At 42.0% G+C, this 22,158-nt stretch overlaps 1 protein-coding gene and 3 non-coding genes across 8 annotated transcripts; 1 reads left to right on the top strand and 3 right to left on the bottom strand.

Moving 5' to 3' along the window:
- Positions 1-25: 25 nt before the first annotated feature.
- LOC108094163 (apoptosis-resistant E3 ubiquitin protein ligase 1) lies at positions 26-21,726 on the top strand. Of its 5 annotated transcripts, XM_017194615.2 has the most exons (10): positions 1,799-1,844; positions 7,855-8,206; positions 17,399-17,841; positions 17,993-18,505; positions 18,680-18,878; positions 18,935-19,071; positions 19,125-19,850; positions 19,912-20,238; positions 20,385-20,647; positions 20,747-21,726. In XM_017194615.2, exons 2-10 carry the CDS (start codon positions 8,131-8,133, stop codon positions 20,847-20,849), a joined length of 2,787 nt encoding a protein of 928 aa, XP_017050104.2. In that variant the 5' UTR covers positions 1,799-1,844; positions 7,855-8,130; the 3' UTR covers positions 20,850-21,726. The 5 variants fall into 5 exon arrangements, with proteins under 5 accessions (XP_017050103.2, XP_017050102.2, XP_017050104.2 ...); XM_017194614.2 differs by lacking the exons at positions 1,799-1,844; positions 7,855-8,206 and adding an exon at positions 26-481 and having other exon boundaries at positions 19,143-19,850; XM_017194613.2 differs by lacking the exons at positions 1,799-1,844; positions 7,855-8,206 and adding an exon at positions 26-481.
- On the bottom strand, positions 808-879 carry Trnaq-cug. Its single transcript has one exon. It is a non-coding gene; the product is annotated as a tRNA-Gln (tRNA).
- On the bottom strand, positions 1,025-1,096 carry Trnaq-cug. The gene has a single exon. It is a non-coding gene; the product is annotated as a tRNA-Gln (tRNA).
- On the bottom strand, positions 3,214-3,285 carry Trnaq-cug. The gene has a single exon. It is a non-coding gene; the product is annotated as a tRNA-Gln (tRNA).
- Positions 21,727-22,158: the final 432 nt, after the last annotated feature.

Below are 22,158 nucleotides of genomic sequence, written 5' to 3'. Positions count from 1 at the left end.
TGGAGCGATGTTTTTGCAGCTCTAGCAGCAAAAAACGAAGAAGAAGAGCAACAGTGCATTTATTTTAGCTCTTGCTGCATTTTTGCAAAACTGCGCTTTTTCTGCACAAAATTATTCAGCGAAAGTAATTTAATACCCCGCGGAATAATGCTAGCCTTGTTTATCGCGTGTGGCTATGGATAGTGCTAGTTTTGCGTATTGTTTTCGTTCATATTCGTAGCGCCAAAACAAAAACTCTGGACTGCTGCTAGAAAGAGACGGTTGCGCATCTAATCGGGATCTATTATGTTGAAACGCTCGTTAAAGGTCTTAATTGCACTGGTGCTGAGTTTAATGTTCACCGTTTCGCTGGTGAAGATAGTGCTATTGATTTGGTCCTCGCATCCCACCGCCCCCCACAGTCCCCCGCCCCTCCCTACCGTCGACGAATGGCTGGATTCGGAGAACCTATCGTCCTATAAGCAGTTATTTCGCGATAAAGGTATGTCAGCAATCAATTGTTGTGTTGCCAAATCCATTGACAAATGTCATTGCATTGCGGCTTATCGTAGGTTTAATGTCGTCGCTCTCGCTTTTGTTTATATTTTTAATTTGTTGTGTGTGCTGGTGGGGGCCCTCTTCCCATCTCTTTTCTTCCCGCCCAGCGAAACTTTCGGTACTTTGTTGACGAATTGAGCTTTAAAAGCTTTCTTAACACACGTGCTCCGATAAAAACTTGTTGTTTGGGGTGGAGAGCATTTACACAGAATGCAATTGGGTTATGATGACAAAAAAAAATTATTTCTTAAGAAAAAAATTGTTTCAATTAGGTTCCACCGAGATTTGAACTCGGATCGCAGGATTCAGAGTCCTGAGTGCTAACCATTACACCATGGAACCGCGCTGAGCGATCGTTTTTCTGAACAAAACAACCAGCTCAGGTGGGAAGATGTTAAAAAACTTTATATTTCGTAATTCTTAATAATAAATATAAACTTTTTGAAACAATAAATTAAAAAAAAATAAAATAAAAAATTTGTAGTCTAGGTTCTACCGAGATTTGAACTCGGATCGCAGGATTCAGAGTCCTGAGTGCTAACCATTACACCATAGAACCTCTATGAGAGATGGAGCCCCAGTAGGAGTTTTCTAATGAATCTAGCCAACTCATTTACCAAAGATCATAGTATAAGAGAAAGTGGCTTACAGAAATCTTCTATTTATAGAAATTTTGTCTTATTAATGTTTTTTGTTGATTGGCAGAATGCCAAGTGATAATTAAAACTATTCTGTTGCTAGGGCCAACTTGATCAACTGGTCTTTGAACTCAAGGCGTCTGAATTGTTTAACCCTCTAAAGTTTAAATCAGTGTTTAACAAAAAAATTTTATGACAACCAAATAACTTTTTGAACAAGCAATCAGAAAACGGGTCAACTCAAGCTTAAAATGCAATTTGGGAAAAAAAATGTTTTTGCTTAATTTTTGCTTTCGGATGTTTGTTTCATAATAGTGTAATCAGCTAATTGGACACATCGTGCCGTGTCTAATGATAATGTAATTTTAATAAAGCGCGCCAAACAAAAAACAACCTGCTAGATTTATCAAGAGTTTGGGATTAAAAGGAGGGGCCCAGGTTGCAGCAAAAGCTCTACTTTCCGAAACGAGTCCTCGTGATTTTTCGGCCCCTTTCGCAGGACACGAGCGTTTTCTGTGTCACTCGGGTTCGGTTTTCGGAGTACGGCTTTCGGTATAAAATCAATCGTAAATGTCCTTAAATGCTCAGTTTTGGTTTTACTTTGAGACGCGTTGGTTTCACATTCCCGAAAGCCTGGGATTCCGCCGCGTTTTTCCCCGTTTTTCTTTGGTACAACAACAAAAAATACCATAAAAACAAAAACAGATAAACCAATAACGAGCCCAATAAATATGGCCGAAAAACGCCAAAAGTTTTGATTTGTTGTGTTATATCGCGTTTAGTTTTTGCTCATATTTTACCTCACATTTCCTTTTTTCCACGCAAAAGTTGTCAAAACATTTCGTGACGACGAGGACAATACATCCACGAAAAAGAGCCCTAACCTAAATAAGTCAGCACGTGTTGTTTGAAGCCCCTCCCGCAGAATTCGCTCCATTGAGACACCCACTCAAAGCTAATGATCCATAGCTAATCTGTACTAATACGCAATGGGCCCAAAATTAATGCTTGCAGAAAGCAAATTTCGCGCCGAACAATTTTCCACATTTTGGCATATTAATTTTTTATTGTTGGCCTAAACGGGGAGTGAATTTTCCCCATTCGCTTTACACTTCAGTGCGCAGCTATTTTATAGGTCTCCAACCTCCGCCAGGACTTTCCTCCGTTGTGTTTTCGGCTCGTGTGTTCCATTATCCTATCCAAATAAACTGACTGACTCATCTTCAGTTTATTCAATGTGTGTGCACAGCAAATTGTTTTGCAATTAAGTTTTTAACAAATATTTGGAAATGATAATAGTTTATTTCTAATGACATAATAAGAATTAGTTTTTATAACCGTTTCAGTGGTTTTCATAGCGGAATTTTGAAAATTGGGATTTAATTTAAAGTTTGTTACTATAGAATATAGGATGATACAATTACAAACCAAACCGTGTTGTTAAAAATATGTATATGTTTTCATCAACTTTTTTTAAGAGTGTGACTTCTTAATTCTGCATGATTTTTGTTACTTTTACTGTCGCTGGTTGTGGTTGTCTCCTTTTTTTGGCTCGGTCAGATTGGTCCGCTCATAAATAATTAATTGGCAATTAATTTTGATGACACTCGACCCGCCCACTTCTCTCCATTTCGCACTTGACCATGTCCATGTCCACTCGAATTCTTGTTGTCGCACCTACCATTTTCCACCTCACCGCACTTTTCCACGTCTACACACGCGCTTAACCTTTAAATCGCATTTACTTTTGACCTGCATATTAATTAATGATTTAACAGCACGAAAGGAAAAAGGGTCTTGTGCGGTCAATTATGCATAAAGTGGCATTTGGGGAATGATTTGTATAATGTATGTATGCGCCAACATTTTGGGACAGGTCAGGAAAAAGTTGTCCAACGAGTTCTTACATAATGCTTCAGAATGTGATACAAAAAACTTGGCAAAGAATTAATATACATTTAGTTATGTTATGTAAATTCGGGAAAGCAAGAATATTCTAAAAATATTAGTTTAAAAAAATAAAAAAGGCAACTTTCTCAGGTTCCACCGAGATTTGAACTCGGATCGCAGGATTCAGAGTCCTGAGTGCTAACCATTACACCATGGAACCGCGGTGATCGTCTGCCGTCAAATCTCTCACTTCGATTTTTGTTGCCGAAAATAAAGCCCCAAAAAGAAAGACAAAGAAAGTTGATAGGGCCAAGATCGGCAAAAAAAAAAAGATGAAAAACAATGTAAAGCAAACATTTGCATATTTCCATAAAACTGAAATGCGAGTCGAACCAAATTGGTCTGCCCAATCAAACAGGAAAGAAGGAAGGAAAAGGCAAGAAAGTAGAGAGTCGGAAGCATTTAGTTTGTGCGACAAAAGGGGAAATAATTGTTTGGTAAACATTGACCAATGTCCGTCGGAGGCAGAGAAAGCAAACAAAATATTTCCATTTCTTCGTTTGCCGGCCGAAAACCTTTTTCGGCTTCTTTTTTCATTCCGGCCTGCAAGGAAATTAAAAGGAAATTGCGCTTGTTTTGTCGGCAAAAGGAGGAGGTAGTTGGGTGGTAGGGGTTGTGGAGTATGCGGCTGAGCAAATTAAAAGGTTTTTATACCCCAACTGAGAGCCTGCAGAGACTCGCAAGCAGTTAAAAATGACACAAGTGCCAAGAGACGGAACCCAACGAAAAAAAACTCCAAGAAATACAACAAAGACACTAAAACAGCAACAAAAACACCAAGGAAGCAACACAAATCGTGAGGCAGACAAGAACAACAAGGACTACACATGTGCAAATAACAAGAGGCCTCATTGTGGGTCCTTCCCTCTCGCTCGCACTTACATTCCGTTCACTTTCTCCTCGCCCTCTCTCCTCATTCATATTTCTCCCTCTCTTTCTCTGGGTGCCGTAACAGTTGCAACTGTTTTTGTTATGTAGGCCAAAGATGTCAGAGCGGAAACCCGCCTCCTGTCTTTTGGCATCCCTCTCGCACACACACGATCTACAGTAAAACGTGCATTAACCAAATAAGAACGACACACAAGTTCCATTCGTTCTTTAATTAAAGTTTTTGTTGCATGCATTTTTAAATTAGTATTGAGAAACTTATCTTTTGCTTGTAATGTTTACCTACATTAATGATCATTTTAAATTTTTATCACTGAGGAAATTAAATTGATTTTACAATTCTGCGTTATGTTTATGGAGTTTTGCCTGTACCTATCTATTATGTGTTTCCTCAGCGCTGGCGGCGCTCTTCTGCGGTTAGTTATCATTATTGCCATGGCCCTCGACAGCATTTTGTGGCATATCCTTGTTGTAGCTTTTGTTTTTGTCGCATTTGTCAGCCACAATTATAATAATGCAGCAGCCAAGTTTCCCAGCATCTCGTTTGGGCTTTAGCCGTCTCCATCTTTGCGAAATTATCATATTGTTGGTGGCTTTTGTTGTGTCCTTGAATGAACAAACAAAGCGTGTGGGGAAAAACAAGAAACATTTGCGCATTTCAACGCAAAAGATTATTTTCAACTTGCATAACAACGACGGGAAAGAGCAAAACAAAAAATGAGCAGGCCAAAGGGAATGAAAAACAGTTTAGAACTAAGTTTATGAGAACAGAATTTCTTATTTTGGACACCCTGGAAAAAATGAAAGTCTAGATGGTAACATCTTAAAAATTCTGAAAAAAATATCAAGCTGGGAACAAATAACACATTGTTCAATAAATTTTAATCACAATTTACTTTTGTGCATAACATTTTATAAGTACAATTTTTATTGCCTAGTTTTGGGCAGAAACATTTTCTTGGATAGATTTTTACCTCGCATTTCCGCGGTACAAAAACTTTGCCGCAGTCTCTTAATCTTGCGCATTTCCCCCGTAGCCTTAGTCGTTTTCCATCTACGACTTCCCTCGCCTCAACCCTAGACCCGAAAATCCTCGGCCCCTTTTCCGCTGAACTCGGCATTAACATAAAGTACGCATTTCGACCCGGCTTTCCACTAAAGAAATTTGTAGTCATAAAAGTTTCAGTATCATGCCTATATTTAGCTTTACTGGTATCTTCGACCTGAGAACTCAAGAACCCCCTGACTTATGACAAGTTATGGTTAGCGTAGGCCTGACTTGTCCTTTTTTGTTGCTTGCCTCGTCTATTTTTTACTTGCTTTTTGGGGAACTCGTAAAACAACAAAATATGGCATGAGCCAACATTTACTTTACACGCAAGACAAAAGGCGGAAAAGGAAGGGGAAATAGAAAATGAAGGGCAGATTGGACATGCACTAAGGATAAAAAACTAAACTTCATACGAAGTTCTGTAACGTGGATAATCGTAAGATATAAATGTACAATCATTTAGCATTCTAAAGTGAAAAAATTATGACTTAAAGCAGTAGAGAATATTCACTTAAATTTAGTTCTGATTCGTAATCGATTTGATTCGATATTAAATTGTAAGTCAGAGGCTAATTTTCTGCCAGTGTGTGTGGGCCATTTGATGACCCCAAAGCAAATGAACAGCTCACTTTCATTACAAATTCCGACCGTAAACACACACGAACTCAGACAAACAAATGCCAGACACACAGAGAAAGTTTTGTCAGCTCGCATTACCAGACATCTCGCACACAGGAGCAGGACCCTCACACACAAACAAAGACACACACACACATGCACACCAGCACAAATCGCAATCGGCTGGGCAAGCAAAAACAAAAATGGCGCCATCAATGGCCACCTTCCCCACGACGATGATGAAGTTGACTATCATCATCATTGGAGATGCTGCCTTCGGTGGCTGTTACGAAATTATTGACTTCTGTGGACCAAGCGGGGAAATGCCGCATAATTTTCGCTCACGTTTTTGCCCCACTGTCAATGTCGAGAGTGCCATCAATAAATATTGCCGCTGGCCGCTGCTTGGTCAGAGGTTTTTCCTTTCGGGCCCCCGAATCAAGATGGGTGACTTCTGCACATCGATGTGGCAGCCACTGACAGGCTTTGATTGTCCAGTAGAAATGGGAAAGAGATTATAGATGAGAAAATTTTGATCGGACACAAAATGTCTGCTGTGTTTCAATCCAGTAATAAACTAATTTTTGATATTTAAAAAGAAAATCAAAATAGAAATCAAGTAGTTTTGAAAATGTATCCGAAGTATTTCAAACACTATTTGTTTTGGATTGACATTCTTCCATTTGATAATACACATGTTATTTATCGTGAAAGTTGGTGCCAATTCATCTAAGTTTACGATTCGCTGTTTTTCTTCGTCCACTGCAAAGTTGCTTGTTTATTATCCTTGTCAAGATGGCACGCGCAAATCGTTTGTAGTTTTTATTGAGCTGTTCTCAGCAATTTCTCTTTAGAGAGGACACTTGCCCCTTTCTCCACTTTCGCCAGACTCTCCTTTTCCGTCTCACACACTTGACTGTAATTGAGTCTCAGCTGTGTAAATAAACATCGCGCCACTATATAGAAAAAGGAGAAAATGAGGAAGACAGCACACGCAATGTGCTGAGCTAACTTGTGTATTCTAGGTATATGTATACTGGATCTGGAATAGTTGTCCTTGTCAGGCCAACAACAAGGAGCTTTTGTCTCTGATGCACTGCGAAGCTTAACCATTTTTATATAAAATAAAGAACAAAATTCTAAGGCAAAAAATTATATTTTCAACGCATTCACTTTGCCTTTGGAAAAACTTATTGAACTTTATACTTCATATATAATAATTAAATGTACGTTGTTCATTCAATTTTTAATTTCTTCCTGTGTTCATGCTTTAGTTGCTCCTTGCACTTTTAAGTTAATGACAGCAATTTGAGGCGGGCAAAAAGGGGGTGAAGAGGTTTTGTGTGCTTACAGTGCCATCAAACGCTTCTAGTTTTCCTCGTTTTTCACCCATTTCCTCCCTTTCCAAGGATGCAGATCGATGGTGTTGTTGTTTCGTTGCCACTGTCATTTGGCACTTGCCACTTGAAAATGTGTTTAAAATTAAGACTGCGGGGGTGAAACAGGAGGAGGAGACTTTTCCTGCCAGCTAATGGCGGTCATGAAGACACTGGATTAGAGGAAAAGGGCCAGAATAAAATGGAAGAGGAAAAATGGAAAAGGGGATATAAAGAAAATAAACTTTCATTTTGATTTAAGCTTTTGGCAAGTTTCATACATTTTCTTGGCAGACAAAGAGCGAAAATTACTGCAAAATTAGAGAGGAAAAGGAAAAACGAAAAGGAAACTCAGGAAAACTATTATGCAGCTTACAGTGCGTTTCTGAACGGAAAAATAAGTTGGATCTTAGATATGCAAATAAATTAAGATGGTTGTTCTTAACAGCTCAACTATTTGTTTTAATAAGGGATTTTAAAACATATTTCCTCTTTTCTCTTATTTCTTTTTAATTCGAGTTTTTATACCATGTTTACTCTAATAGACTTAAACTATTGTACTGGAGTGTCGTCGCCTAATTTCGCTTCTGCCAACTTTAATTCTGTAGTTTTCCCGAGGAAGGAGCCATTGGGCTATCCATTCCATTCCATTATAAATTTTTAACTTGTTCCTTTTCACAATTTGCGTTCATTTTTTTTTTTTTTTTTGTTAAGTGTTTTTTATGATTTTTTTTCAATAAAACTTTTACCAAACTTATACGAAAGTGTGTTGGACCCGCTTTATATATATACATAGAGTTTTGTTAGCGATAACCACGCCCCCCGCCTCCGGCAGCTGCCGTCGGTCGTTAGTAATCCGCAGCTATGCATAAAATACGTCAGAACTTTTCGAGAAAAACTTTTTTAATAAATTAAAAATTACAAAATAATACAAAAAATATATATAAAGGCATAACAGAAAAAAAAAACGAAAAGGTCGTTGCAAACATGACTTAGCCATTAAGTTGTGGACCATCCAGATATATAAGGTGCATTAATTGGAACGCTAAGTGCAAAAGGAAGTGAGATCATAATGTGGTCGCCCGAGTCGGAAATAAATTCCATTGCCATGGCCACCACAATGCGCCATTCGCAGTCCTCGTCCTCAGGTGAGTTCCTCGATGAAAAAATGGGAGACGTCAGTGCGCCGGGTGCATCAAATTCAAATTCGGTTTCTTTATATGACGTTGGCTAATGCGGCGTATGCGCAATATGGCGCCCATTTCCAAGTGCTTCCGTTTCCGCTTTCCTCGAAGGAGCCCAAACGGTGCACTGAGAATAAAACTGCTATATTTATCTCGAAGATATTTTAAGTTAATTCTTATAATTAAAACTTTTGAAGAACAACAAAAAACAAACTTATAAATCTTGAATTACCTTTCGAAGTATTTTCCCGGTAAACTTTTCCTTAACCTTCGCATTGAGCCGCATAGGTGCAACCAGGGTTCGTTTTTCCTGCTCCTAATTAAAATGAAAGTCAAGTGCGGTTCGAGCGGGTTTTTTCCCCTTCGTGTGTTGGCTTGATATCGCTTGCATGGCAGTGACATAACCCCCAGAAAGGGGGGATTGAATGGGGTAAGTATGAGACGAGCTTAGGACCCCCTGAATGCCAGTCCGAAATGCAAAACGCAAATGGCCAGCAAAGTGCTCTTATGCACGTAATGTGTAAGCGGTTTTTGGGGGGTGGGGACAAGGCCTAATTCTGGCCGCAGTTATAGACAGGGAAATTGAAATGGCAAAGAGCAAGCCAAATGATGCAACATCTGCAGTGCTTGGCCGAGGAAAATCCGCAATCAATTCTTAAGAAGAAATAATGCATACAGTTTCAAGAAAACTAATATCTTTCGTTAGAATTAAAGCAGTTTAAAGTTTTTATTTTTTCGCCAAGAAATCGAATTTAATTCGAATAAGTCCTGTGTTAAAAGGATAAGCCTTGCAACCTCATTAATGACAGCTTTCAACTTGACTGTCCACTTAAATTCTGATGGTTGACAACTGATAGGATTAATTGGCGTTTTTTTAATTCCATTTCATTGACTGAAAAGGAATGATTGCATTAATGCACTTCCACTGTTTCCTTTTGAGCAATTAAGCGATGTCAATAAGTGTCGCTGCGGGTTAAAAAGCGGAAAAATCATTTTACTTTTTCGAGTATACAATGCTTTAAGTTTTAAATCACTATCAGTAAACTGCAGGTTACATTCCGAATTTAAATTCAATTTATTTTACCCTTACTGCTTGTAAATTGTTTGATCTGAAATAAGTGCTATTGGTAAATTATATCCCGCATAAACCAGCGAAGGACCTTCAGCAAATGCACACAGATACGCACTCACACTTTTGCAGTGATACGCACACACTCACGTATGAATACAAACTCGAAACTCCAATTGGCAAATGCCAAAGTGTTGCAGCTTCGTTCGTGTAAATTTGTTTATGCGAATTTTCATGTTGCCAGTGCGTGAAAGAGATAGCTGATGCAAGCAACAGCGAGGGAGAGAGAGAGAGGCGGATATCCTGCTAATGTATGCATGTGTGTGAGCGTCGGCAAGCAAATATTCCATGTTCAACCTGCGTTTTCCGAATTTCCATACCCTCGTGCAGGGCCTAACAATTGTGAGCAGGTGCTTGTTTTCCACAGAGGGAAACCAATCAGGACCCCTAGGAGTATATAAATTAAAGCCGCCTGGCTTAGTTTGGCTATTACCAGAAGGTTCTATAAATACTCTGTTCAGAATATAAAAACGTTTAAAGTAGGTTTTATGTATCATAAGTACATACAAGAGTTTGATTTTTTCCAATCAATACCTATAAATATAAATATTATATTATCACTTCTTTTGGTTTGTAGATTTCTTCAAGAATATTACTCCCGAAATCACAAATACGATTTGAAATCCAATAAGCTTCTGTTTATTAAATTCCCAAGAGCATTTGCATGGCCAACACTTGCAGTTGGGACTTCCGATTGCCACGCTCTCTGGCTTTCCTTTTGGGCCATTAATTGTCTGGCCCCAGAGAAAGGCTTTCCATTGCAGGTTGCAGTCTGTGCCGATGGCAGTTGGCAAATGTTTTCTGCCGTGTTAGCCATACACACACACATATATACTCGTATATATATATTCAAAGGTAACAGTTACCTAAACCAGTTCATGTTTGCGGTTTCACCCGCGACCGCCCCTCCGTCCACTAAGTGCAACATTAATACTTTGGCATTATGGTTTTAACCCAATTTGGCTTCTCTTTACCCAGTTAGATGCAGCCAAAGCAAAAAATAATCCCGGCTAAAATCGAGGTGCAGAGGTAAAAGTTGCAGGCTCATGTCAGTGGATTTTTCACTGCCTTTCAGTGGGCGTGTCGGTGGGATTTCCCGCCCCCCGCGTTTTGTGTGTGTGTGCATTAAAGTTGCAAATTGGTTTTTGTGGATTTTCACGTAAAAGGTCGGGGAGAATGCAGTTTTCCGCCTGCCAGCTAGAAACAAAAAGGCGAAGTGCTTAATTAAATTGCCCGAAACATACGAGAAATCAAATAGCGAAACTATGAGAACTACGATTATGGCGTGTGCGAGCAAACTTTGATTAAGTTCTGGCCTGGTCGGGCCTTAAATTAATGAATAAATAATGGAATTTATGGCATCCCGCTCTGCTGTCTGTGTTTGTCCGCCTCCCCCTTTCACCGCCAATCCGGAAGTAGGTTAAGGGTTTTTTGGTGGGCGTTCGCCTGCAGTTGTTTGCATAACCATTGTGCAAATGCATATTTATCGCATAAATTTCCGTTGATGGCCAGAGCTGTAATGACTTTTAATTCAGCAATCGAAATTGCATTTGAATTTGCATTTTGTCGGAGTGTGTCTGAAATTATGTCATAAAATAGTGATTTAATGAAAAATGAATAGTTATTACGGTGAATGTGCGCACTGATAGATAAACTGCTAAAATGTAAAGCTGGGCGGATTAACCAAATTTGTGAAATTAATTTTATGCATTGAAATAATGATTATAAATTCCATGCATATATTAATACATTTTGGAAAATAAAATTATATACATAGCAGGTATGTTTAGCTTAATGATTATTCTAAACAAGCATACACATTCATTTTCGCTAATGAATTTTAATTGCCATTAAACACAGTTTCCCTCACTTAATTATAAATCGATAAATTGCAAAAATGCAGCATCCATTTTTGTGTGGGAAATTTCGAGAATTTATTTCTCTTCTGGCTGGCATTCCAGAGTGTGAATAATGCTCCTGGCTGATGCTTTTCCCCATTCCGCTGCATTTGTGGTTTGCTAATGCAGCCAGGGAACCCGCAGCGCCAAATGTTGCCAACATCCTTGCCATTCCGATTCCCATCGGCAACAGCTGCTGCTGCCAAGGGGCACTCAAATTAAGCGACATTTAATGTCACACCCCCTTTGATGAGGGGGTGAAAAGGGGGTTTCGAGAGGGGGTTCCGGGGGTGTGCATACCCCCACATGCAAGCGAGCGGCGAACATCTGTTTGCCTTCAAAGTTGTGCCGTGCGGCTTGTGCGGGTTGCCCGCATGCAAAGGATACAAGTTTGCATCCTTGCCGCAAAAATGTAAAGCAGCCAAAATGGGGCAGGGGGCGACCGAATTCGGTGGGCAGGTGGGGCGGAGGTGAGCGATGTAGACAGGTGCAACAGCTGCGGTTAGTTTGTCGATGGCCAAAAGAAGCTCCAAGTCGGAGGTGCAAGATGAGGCCGCCTGTCTAGCCTTTATCCTTTTCGCCCACAAGGATGCACTGCAGAAAAATTACCAACCAATCATTACATGTTTATAAACTAGGCAAAGAACTCATAGCTTATAATATTATATTGTTTATTTAGTTCTCAACAAGAACTAAACTATTGCAGAACTTAGAATCCTTGCAAATTGAAATACATATTTCATAAAATAAACATAGATTTTTCTCTTAGCTATCTTTTCCTCACTCTTGAGTCCTTTCTTTGCCTTTTCCCGCCTATTTTTTTTATGTCGCCTGCCAACGAGATAGTCATCCTTAGCACGAGATTCTCGGCTGTGGCATCATTTGTAGGCAATTGCCGAGGCAGCAATTTTTGCCCCTCACCTGGCTTTTTTCCGAATGCCTGCCTGCCCCAAGTGTGAGTGTTTAAAAATTTTATTGCAACGCTCATTTTGTCTGTCCAGGCTTAGGTAAACTGCACCTCGGGGCAGGAAAAAGGGGCAAGGGAGCCCTGTGATGATGGCTTCTTTTCCTGCACTTCCGCTGTCTACGTCCTCGTCACTTTCTCCTCGTTTGTCCCCTTTATCCTGTCTCCACTGCTGACTTTCCCCGGAGGCCAAGGCTCAGCAAATTTGTGTGTGTGTGCCGAAATGTTTTCCCAAATAAATGAAATTGTTCTCTGGCCGGAGAAAGTTGGGCATTGTCTAGATGGGGCTATAGTTAGAGATACAAGCCAGATTTGAGGCAGATTTCTGTGGATTACCCTAGGTGTTTGGACTTGGCCTAAGGGCATTGGATAGTTTACAATGGACTCGGGATTCGTAATTAAATTGTTTCTCTAAGGTGATTTAATTAAGTAATCTTTATCACACAAGAGATAAGAGATTTAATTTAAATTGGATACAAACTGATAAAATACTTGGGTTTCAAGTTACCTTTGTATATTTACAAGACTCTTAAATTATTTTAATAGAATAGCTTAGGTACATAAACTCTTCCACATCACATTTACACATCCAACTGCGTTCCACTCTCATATAGTATTTTGGCTACAGATTTCTCCTAAATTGCGAAATTTATATTGAAAGCAGTCAGCGGGGCAGTGAGACGGAAACGAGGGGCTGAGAGAAGTGGAGAGGAGAGGCGAGGGGAGGGGCCATAAATGGAGGAGAGGTGAGCACAGCTTGCCGTGAGGACACTTGGGAGCCGACACGGAGAAACGGGGAGAGAGAGCGAGAGGGAGCGAGCGAGCGAATGAGCGAGCAAACGAGCGAGATGACTGTTGTCGTTTGTGGGCCTACACTGCGTATACGTAATTTGCCGAGACTGTTGCCAAAGTGGCATTTGAATTTATGCCGCCACTTGAGGCAAGTGTGGCAAGCCCAGGGTGAGTGGTCCTGCATTCGTATGTGTTCCTCCACACTTACTCGCCTGCGAGTGTGTGAGAACTTTTGCTGGGAAGCAAAGAGTGCGCTTTATTTTAAATTAAATATGCAAATATTCCTCGCACCCACATCCTTCGCTGCTGCCACTTGTTTCCCTGCTTCCCCGCTTCCTTGCTTCCTTGCTGTTGTTGTTGGATTGTCTGCTGCAGACAGGCAACATAAATTATTGTAAGCAGATGAAATATTTGTGGATGAATTTGTTGCAGCTGTCGAGTGCAGCCAGCGGACATGTTCACTCGCCCTGTTTTTCCAATGCTGCTGGAATATTTTCCCACAAAAACTTTAATCTGCACTCAACGAATATTCTTTAAAAAGTTGTATAGTTTTATATAAGAAATACAGTCACCCAAAAAGCACTGATTCAATTTGAAAGCTTTTAGTTCTGGGGTACCTAATATTTTAAAGTATTTTTATTATTATTTTGACTTTAATTATTTTATTAAAATTTTTTAAAAGTGCATGCAGAGAGGGGGATGAATAAAATGGAGACCCGGGAACACACACAGGATGTCCTCGGTTGAAGATGAAGCTGGCAATTTTATCATTTTTCACTTTGGTAAACAAACACAAAAGGAGCAAGGGGGTTAAGGAAAATATTGCGGCTTTTGTTGTGGCAACCTTAATCGCCCCGCCCCACTCATATCTCCATGCCCCCCGAACCCCGCACCCATTTGCGATCGAATGTCATTCAAATTGTAATTTCTGCAGGCTCCGTCGTCGGAGAACAATCGATAAAAAAGGATAAACCAAAGAGCACAACAATGCAGGGATAACAATGGAGGAAAGGCACAAAAAGAGAGGAAACGGGGGGTTGGAAAGGGGGGTGCGGGGATTTCTGGAGAAAAGCGAGGAACAGCGAGGGCAGACAGTCAAAAGCAAACAATAAACAGCGAAATCATTCCATGCGTCCCGCTGGAAAAAGCAGGCATTGTGCAATAACAGCACGTTTCGAAATTGTAAAAACCATCGCAAGGAGAATGGAAAAACATGCATTCCTTCTGCGAAATAGCAGAAAAAAATGCATTAAGGAACTATCCTGTTTAAAAACCCTTTGGTTCTAGTAGTTTATACTTCTTTGCAAAAAAAAATCCATATCCTTTAAGCACTGTTCTGTTCGCTGGGGACATTAAATTTTCTGGCCTTAAGCAGCCCTCGGCTAATAGGCCAAGTTGGCTCGTTCTGCAAACATTTGCCCAGCACTTTGGCAGGGCTTTCCTGCCATCCTTGTGCTAATGAGCGAACAAAGGGATCTAAGAGCGGGAAAATCCCGACTATTACAGGCAGAATTCGGAATTCAGGAGGCTTTTTTCTGTTGTTTGTCAAAATTAACAGGGGAAAAGGAAACTTTTCCCATTGCCGCCCATTCATATATGGGTCAAATCCAATGCTCACCCGAGGATTTTTCACTCAGACCGGATTTAGTCCTGATCAGAAGCTATGTCGTGTACAAGGGGTTTCCACCCGATACTGGGGAAAACTACGATATATCCATGATCGTTAGCAACTTCAAGGTTGGAGGGGTGATGAGATCTACGAGTGGCAAGAGTTTTCCCACCGTCGAAGTTAAACTGTGTTTCGGTGAAGCAATGGGTAAGAAATTGTTTAAATACTTCCAGCCTACTTTTTGCTCTTTAATTCCCTTAATCATTTCGATCAGAAAAGGCGAGAATAGTTTGTCATACAACCTAATGTATTCCACCCATAACCTTAATTACATATAATTGTATATGTAGATAACTATCAGCAGGAAAGACAAAATGTAAATATGAAGTATACGCCTATTTGCCCAAATCACATGATTAATAACTAACACACTTGATTATAGTTCCATAATATTTCAGTGCACTTTACATTTGAAGCTTAGAATAAGCTTATGAAATTGAATTGCTGGGATTTATGGAATTAGAACCTCCTCTAAGCTCTTTTAATTACTTTTATTCTGAAGTCATTAGGTAACTTTTGATAAGGGAATTATCTTCGTCTCTATTTGATCCCTTTTGAGTGCTCTGGGTTTCAGTCACTTAGGGCATTTATTTACCTGCCTCCCAGACTCCTGCCTCCCCTCGTTTCGGCTTCAACTGTCAAAAGTCGTCCTCATCAGTCATTGGTGCCCTTCGCCCCCCGCAGCTTTCACTTGACATTTATCATCATCATAATACCCATCGTCTATATCATCATCATCATTGGCATCATCATCGGAATCATCATCCTTGCACGTCGCGCTTTAACCTTCAGAAGGCATTTTCATTTCCCCTTTCTCCCCTTTCTCTTTCCCTTACTCTTCTCCTTTGTTTGTCAGCTCGCCACTTTTGTGACTTTTCCCCACTTTAACCCCTTTCGCTGGCCCTTAATTAAAAACGATTAGTGATTCCTGTTCAGCCGACGGACCAAAGGTCGTGCGGTGCAGCACCATTAAATATGCAATGGAAATACTTTAATTATACAAATAACCAGGGATTAAGAATGGAAAAAGGGGAGCAAAGTTGGCCCAATGGAAAGTTACTTTTCATTGTTGGCACTTTGGACTTTTCAGGCATTTTTCTGCCATCGAGAGTATACGTATTCCTATCGCCTTGGAAAAATCAAACGGAAGTTGTTCGTTTCGCGCGAAATATGAACAAGTTTGGAATTCGAGGGGTGTGTGGCCCACGGGGCATCGGAATACGGAATACGAAAGAAATTGGTAACGAAATGAATTCGTTTTCGAATGTCAGGCACGCAAACTTTGCCTACCATCGACCTCCTCCACGAGAATTCTATTATTTGTACTTTTTTTTTCCACGGTGGCCCCAAAAGCCAAAACCACCCACTGAAAACCACAATTGGTCTGGGTTTGGTTTGCACGTTACTCGTTTTGCGGCTCAGTTTGGTCTGTAGTTTTTTCCCTGGACAAAACTAAGTTGAGTTTTCGCTTTTGGCTTAGCTGGATTTTGTGGTGCGTAGTGGGAGCCGGGCTTAAGTGCTCTGGCATTGCATTTCACCGGGGTTAACTAGCCGGCCTGCCTGACTTTTGCCCGGGTTAATTTGGGCTTACCATCGGCAGAGGTTCTAGCTTTGTGATTTCACTTGAATTCCCATATTTCCCATAAATTCATTACCATTTTAAGCAGAGCTCTCCTCGGAAATTATCCATGATGTGGGGTTGACTCTCGTAGATCCACTTTAGTGTATTAAATATGGGGAATATGGGGATTTAGATTCTTGAAACCTTAATGATAAGTTTATTATCATTTGAAATGTTTTTATGCAACCCTTTAAAATTGCCGTTTTGAGACTCCATTTCCCTTGCAAATTGCATACAATTTTTTCATGAATATTTTAACTGCAATTTCCATGGCTCCAAAACAGTTGCACTTTTTCCTTCTTGAAAGTTACTTTGCATACTAAATTCAACCACTGCGTTTCCCGTGTTTTCCTTATTCTTGGAGTTTTCCTTCTTTGTCTTTGTCGCCCACTTAACTTTTTACATGGCGAAAAGTCAAAGTTACAGCGCCAACTGGAAAACAATAATATTAAATGAAAGTTTTTCGCTGAATTGAAATTTGGGGGGTGAGTGAAGGATCCCAGGAACCACGGGGTTAAGCATTCAAGGAAATCAAAAGGGGGCTAAACAAGGGTTTTCGATTTCAGACGGCGATAAGCGACAAACAACGCATTAAATGTCGTTTCTTCTGGCTATTTTCGGATTGGCATTGGGTTAAGTCATAAAAAATTGAAACGTAATTGATTGGAAGTTTGTCGAGGGCGGAAAAGGGGGAGGAACTCACGGCATTGACGTAGTCGCCTGGCCAAATTAGTTGGCCTGTAATTTTAGACACCATCGGAAGTCGTTGAGTTCGGAGTTCAGTACTTTGACGGATGGAGAAAAGCTACGCCGACGTTGATGATGGCATTGGCAAACAGTTGACATGACGGCAAAGTTTCCACAAACTTTAGCCATTAAAGCCAATTACCAGAAAAGTTGCCTCCTAATTAAGAGAAGCCGTCATATGTTTCTCTTGCTAAAAAACACTTTTAATGAAGTGGGATTGTAAACATGATATTGTAAAACAAACAATTTAAGGTATTTAAAGAACATTTTTTAGATCTTGTTGAATATATTTTACTAGATTTTTAAAGCACTTAATAAATTAATCATCCTTTTCAGGCATCTCCTCCTTGTCGAGTTGCGGCGATCCGGAGCGTCTGCCGGAGCTGCCGCCGCTGGACGAGCAGCGCCTCCAGCGAGCTGCGTTGCATCTGCAGCAGAAGCTGATCCTGCGCGAGTGGCTGAGGGACCACCGGCTGCAGCACCACTACCAGCGACTCCTGGCCGTGGAGGTCGCCTCGCTGGAGGACGTCTACTGGCTGGAAGACTCGCGGGCCAGCAAGATCCTCGGCAAGGACTGGCAGCTGTGGTCCGGTGCCCGGCAGAACCTGCCCACATCGAAGGCCCAACTGGACGCCCTGAAGGCGCAGCTCTGGTCGACGGTGGTCAAGAGCAGCCAGCACCAGGACGCCTGGACATGGGGCGGCATGCTGGTCGTATCCGTCTCAGTCGCCGGCCTCGTCACCCTGGCTGCCATGACGCAGCCCTCGCTGGCCCCCGAGGTGAGTACATAAAAGGATTTCGTGGATAAATGGGTCACTGGATATAATATCTAAAAAGCGATTAAGAAATTACATTTTGAAAGCGGAGTAAATGTGATAAATTCCTGAGAAGTAACTAATTTCATATATTTTTGTATTGAAACCCCTGAAGGCCCGTCACTCCCTGCTGCAGTACGTCACCGGGAAGTATCTGCTGCCCGCCAACTGCAAGGTGCAGTGGGACTGGAAGGATCCGGCCAGCGTCGGCGGCACCATGTGCTTCGTGGTGCGCTTCTTCCAGCGGAATGGACAGCCCTATCCCATCTGTGATACGGACCAGTTCTTCGTCGAGGTCACCGAGGGCACCCGCAAGGTGGTCACCATCAGCGAGCTGGGCTCCTCCACCGATCCCAACAACGCCAACATCGCCAAGGTCAAGTTCACGGTCCGCACTGCGGGCCAGTACAAGATATCCGTGCTGATCGGCGCGAGTCACATCGCCGGATCGCCCTTCCTGCGATCCTTCCTCCCCGGAGCCATCGATGCCCGGCGATCGAGGTTCATCCGGCCCGCCAGCACGGTCATCTGCTGCGCCGGCGCACCCACTTTGATGCACATTGAACCTAGAGATGAGTTCGGGAACTCGTGCCTCTTTGACCAGAATCAGTCGGATGAGGCGCTGCAGGTGAAGAACTATTAATATTATTTGATATATGTATTATATTATATTATTTTATTAATATTATACATATTATATAATATTAAATATTTATTTGAGGTTTCAAAGCACTCCATATATTACAAATTTCAGATGCTTTGAATTTCCTTCTATTTTATAATATTTCTCTATTGTTTTTAGGGCTATCAAGTAGCTGTGTACGATCTGCATGGCGTTCCAGTGGAGAAGCTGCAGCATGCGATCGTCTTCGCCTACGACAGAGTCAACTCGAGGGTATCGGTGACTGCCCTCTTCCCAGAACCCACTTGTCTGAGGGCCGTGATAAGTTATAAGGATCAGCAGTTGCCCAATGGTGACTTCGACATCATTGTCTTAAGCAGTAAGCATAAGTTAATTAGTTAATAATGTAATATTATAATGCATAATCCCTTCCAGGCAGCGACACCACGTTGGTGCACAAGAACATCGCCTCGAGGAAGCACAACATCTGCTACGAGGCCAAGCTGCTGAGCATCTTCGGAGTGGCCAAGAACAAGCCGAGGAAGGTGCTCTGCTACGTGGGACCCAAACAGGTGAGTGGCCAGCTGGGGAGCCCGATGATGTTGTGTGAAATGCGAGGGCTCAGAACTCCCTGATCTTCCAGGTGACCATCAAGGAGATGATCCTCAAGTTCATCCCCAAGCGGATCGCCACCTTCCGGCTGTGTCCCTCGACCAAGTTTCACTTCCTGCCCCAGTTGGTCTCCCAGCTGCACGGCCCCGTGTTCATCATCGACGACGGAGCCCAGCCGAAGATCGAGTTGGCCTCCAAGGATCGGAACATCATTGCTGCCACCTTCACCCACTTTCTGCTGAAGAACATTGGCGGTTCGGAGACGTTCAAGGATAAGCAGGACTTCTTCTACCACGAGGTGCGCAAGTTCCACGCCAGCTACTACCACGAGAAGATGGCCCTGAAGGTGCAGCGCGAGAAGATCCTCGAAAGCAGCATGAAGGCGGCCAAGGGATTCTCCGTGTCCGACTGGTGCGGCAACTTCGAGGTCACCTTTCAGGGCGAGCAGGGCATCGATTGGGGCGGTCTGCGGCGGGAGTGGTTCGAGCTGGTCTGCAGTGCCCTCTTCGACGCTCGCGGAGGCCTCTTCTGCACCTTCCACGACAAGCACCAGGCGCTGGTCCACCCGAATCCCACGCGTCCTGCGCACCTGAAGCTGAAGCACTTCGAGTTCGCCGGCAAGATGGTGGGAAAGTGCCTCTTCGAGAGCGCTCTGGGCGGAAGCTATCGCCAGCTGGTCAGGGCCAGGTTCAGTCGCTCATTCCTGGCACAACTGATCGGTCTAAGGGTTCACTATAAGGTAGGTAGATATTAAATCATTTCAGAAGAGATTAAGTAATATTATCCTTTTTATTTACCAGTACTTTGAGCAAGATGACCCCGACTTGTATCTGTCCAAGATCAAGTACATTCTGGACACCGATCTGGATGCCACGGACACCCTGGAGCTGTACTTCGTGGAGGAGATGTACGACGCCAGCAGCGGGCAGCTGAGCAAGACCATCGAACTGATTCCCAACGGGGCCAAGACGCGAGTGACCAATGCCACCAAGAATCAGTATCTGGACTCCTTGGCCCAGCAGCGTTTGTGCAACAATGTGAAGGACGAGGTGGACAGCTTCCTGAAGGGCCTGAACTCCATCATACCGGATAATCTTCTCAGCATTTTCGATGAGAACGAACTGGAGGTGAGTTGCTAAATTAAAACACAGAGGAACCATCCAGCTTTCGCTTGCAAAAACTTAAATAATTAGCTGGAGAAACTAGCTTTGGTTTTATTAGTTAATTAAATTAAATTTCATCCCATTAAATAAATATTATCACTTGCATTCAGCTGCTGATGTGCGGCACTGGGGAGTATTCCATCAGCGACTTCAAGTCGCACCACATCGCCAACGGCAATTCGGCGGAGTTTCGACGGGTCTTGGCCTGGTTTTGGGCCGGAGTCAGCAACTTCAGCCAGACGGAGATGGCGCGGCTGCTGCAGTTCACCACGGGATGCTCGCAGCTGCCGCCCGGAGGATTCCAGGAGCTGAATCCGCAGTTCCAGATAACGGCGGCCCCGACCTTTGGCAACCTGCCCACGGCGCACACCTGGTGGGTGAACTTTTTCCACTTTTTTCACTTTTTCCACCGGAATTCATTTATTCTTTTTAATCATCCCACTCACCGAAAACGAAACTTTTTCGATTACAGCTTCAACCAGCTGTGTTTGCCGGACTACGAGAGCTACGAGCAGTTCGAGAAGTCGCTGCTGTTGGCCATCAGCGAGGGCAGCGAGGGATTCGGCATGGTCTAGATATATATTATATATATAGGATATAGGATAGTGGAGAGGGGAAAGCTAGCTGTTCCCTCGATTTTTGTCTGCTACGCTACTGTGTTCCTTTCTGTGCGCTTTAAATGTATTGCAACTAGCAACTAAGTGACCTAGTCAGTAAGCCTGCATAGTGATAAACAGCCACTAATTTCAGTCCCGGCTAGATATATTATATTAAAACCCCTCAATGGGAGATCCCTTAAGCAATAATAATCTCGGATTAGCCGGCGTAGCGAGTGTAGGTATAAATCGAGTCAAGATGCAAATTAAAACCGAATATATATCATCATCAAAAGGAATGTGATAATTGTATTATAGACTAATGCAACCTAAGCGTAATTGAAAACTTTTAAACTACCTATCGGTAAAGCAAATAAGTAGCCATTAAAACCAAAAACTACTCTAGTTAATTGTTAGTTGCGCTGTGTAAAGAAACCCAAGGGAAGCTTTATCCAAGCTGATCGAAAACCAAATGTTTGTAGCATACTTTAATACAAATCGTAGTTGTAATCGTTAAATAGTCGGAACATTCACAAAGAGCAATGTTTGTGTGCATTTCTTCTAACGAAAAAAAACCAAATGTATGGCCAATTGTGCCGCAACTCGAATACAATCCCCAATCCTTCTCCCTCGCTGTGCTCTCTTAAAAGCAATATGTGGAAGCAAATGTTGAATCGTAGTTTTTAATGTTGTTGAATCGCAAAGCAAAATCAAAGGTGTCATACAAATTAAAATTTAGTAAATGTAATGGAATTGTAGTTGTTGAGAGAACTCTAAAAAGCTTATATATCAGTCGGTCGGCGGAAGGTTGGTTTAAATGGTTAAAAATAATAAAAGTCTACTGTTTAGAACGGAAGTTTGGCATTTGGTTTTATTTAAGAAACGTATTAGTGCACTTCCCAAATGCACTTATATAATGTATACATTTTATTTTGGATAATTGTACGTGTTAATATTTATTTCTTTAGAAACCGGTGTCTTAAGTGCCGAACAACTTTCTTTCCAAGGTCCCCGGAGGTCACCTGCGGAAACCCGACTTCGGGAAATGCCAATGAACTCGGTGAGGGTTACGCAAGTGTCTGACTTAACCACTGAAAAGAGCCGGTGGAAAAGCGTAACTTCTGTGAACTGTACTTCGGTTTGGGGTCTTTTATGACAAACTATATAAAGTGGGGCCCAGTGAGAGTTGGGAGGAGCGTGAGTGACAAATTACTGGGATCCAATCAACAAATGGTAGCCGTCGAACGCGTGCTCGTCCAGTCAAGTGTGCCGCGGTGTGTGTGCGTCT

This window comes from Drosophila ficusphila, unplaced genomic scaffold (genome assembly GCF_018152265.1).
Source record: "Drosophila ficusphila isolate 14025-0441.05 unplaced genomic scaffold, ASM1815226v1 contig_412, whole genome shotgun sequence".
Lineage (NCBI taxonomy): Eukaryota > Metazoa > Arthropoda > Insecta > Diptera > Drosophilidae > Drosophila > Drosophila ficusphila.
The sequence above is the reverse complement of the archived record's forward strand: the minus strand, read 5'-3'. Positions and strand labels throughout refer to the sequence as shown.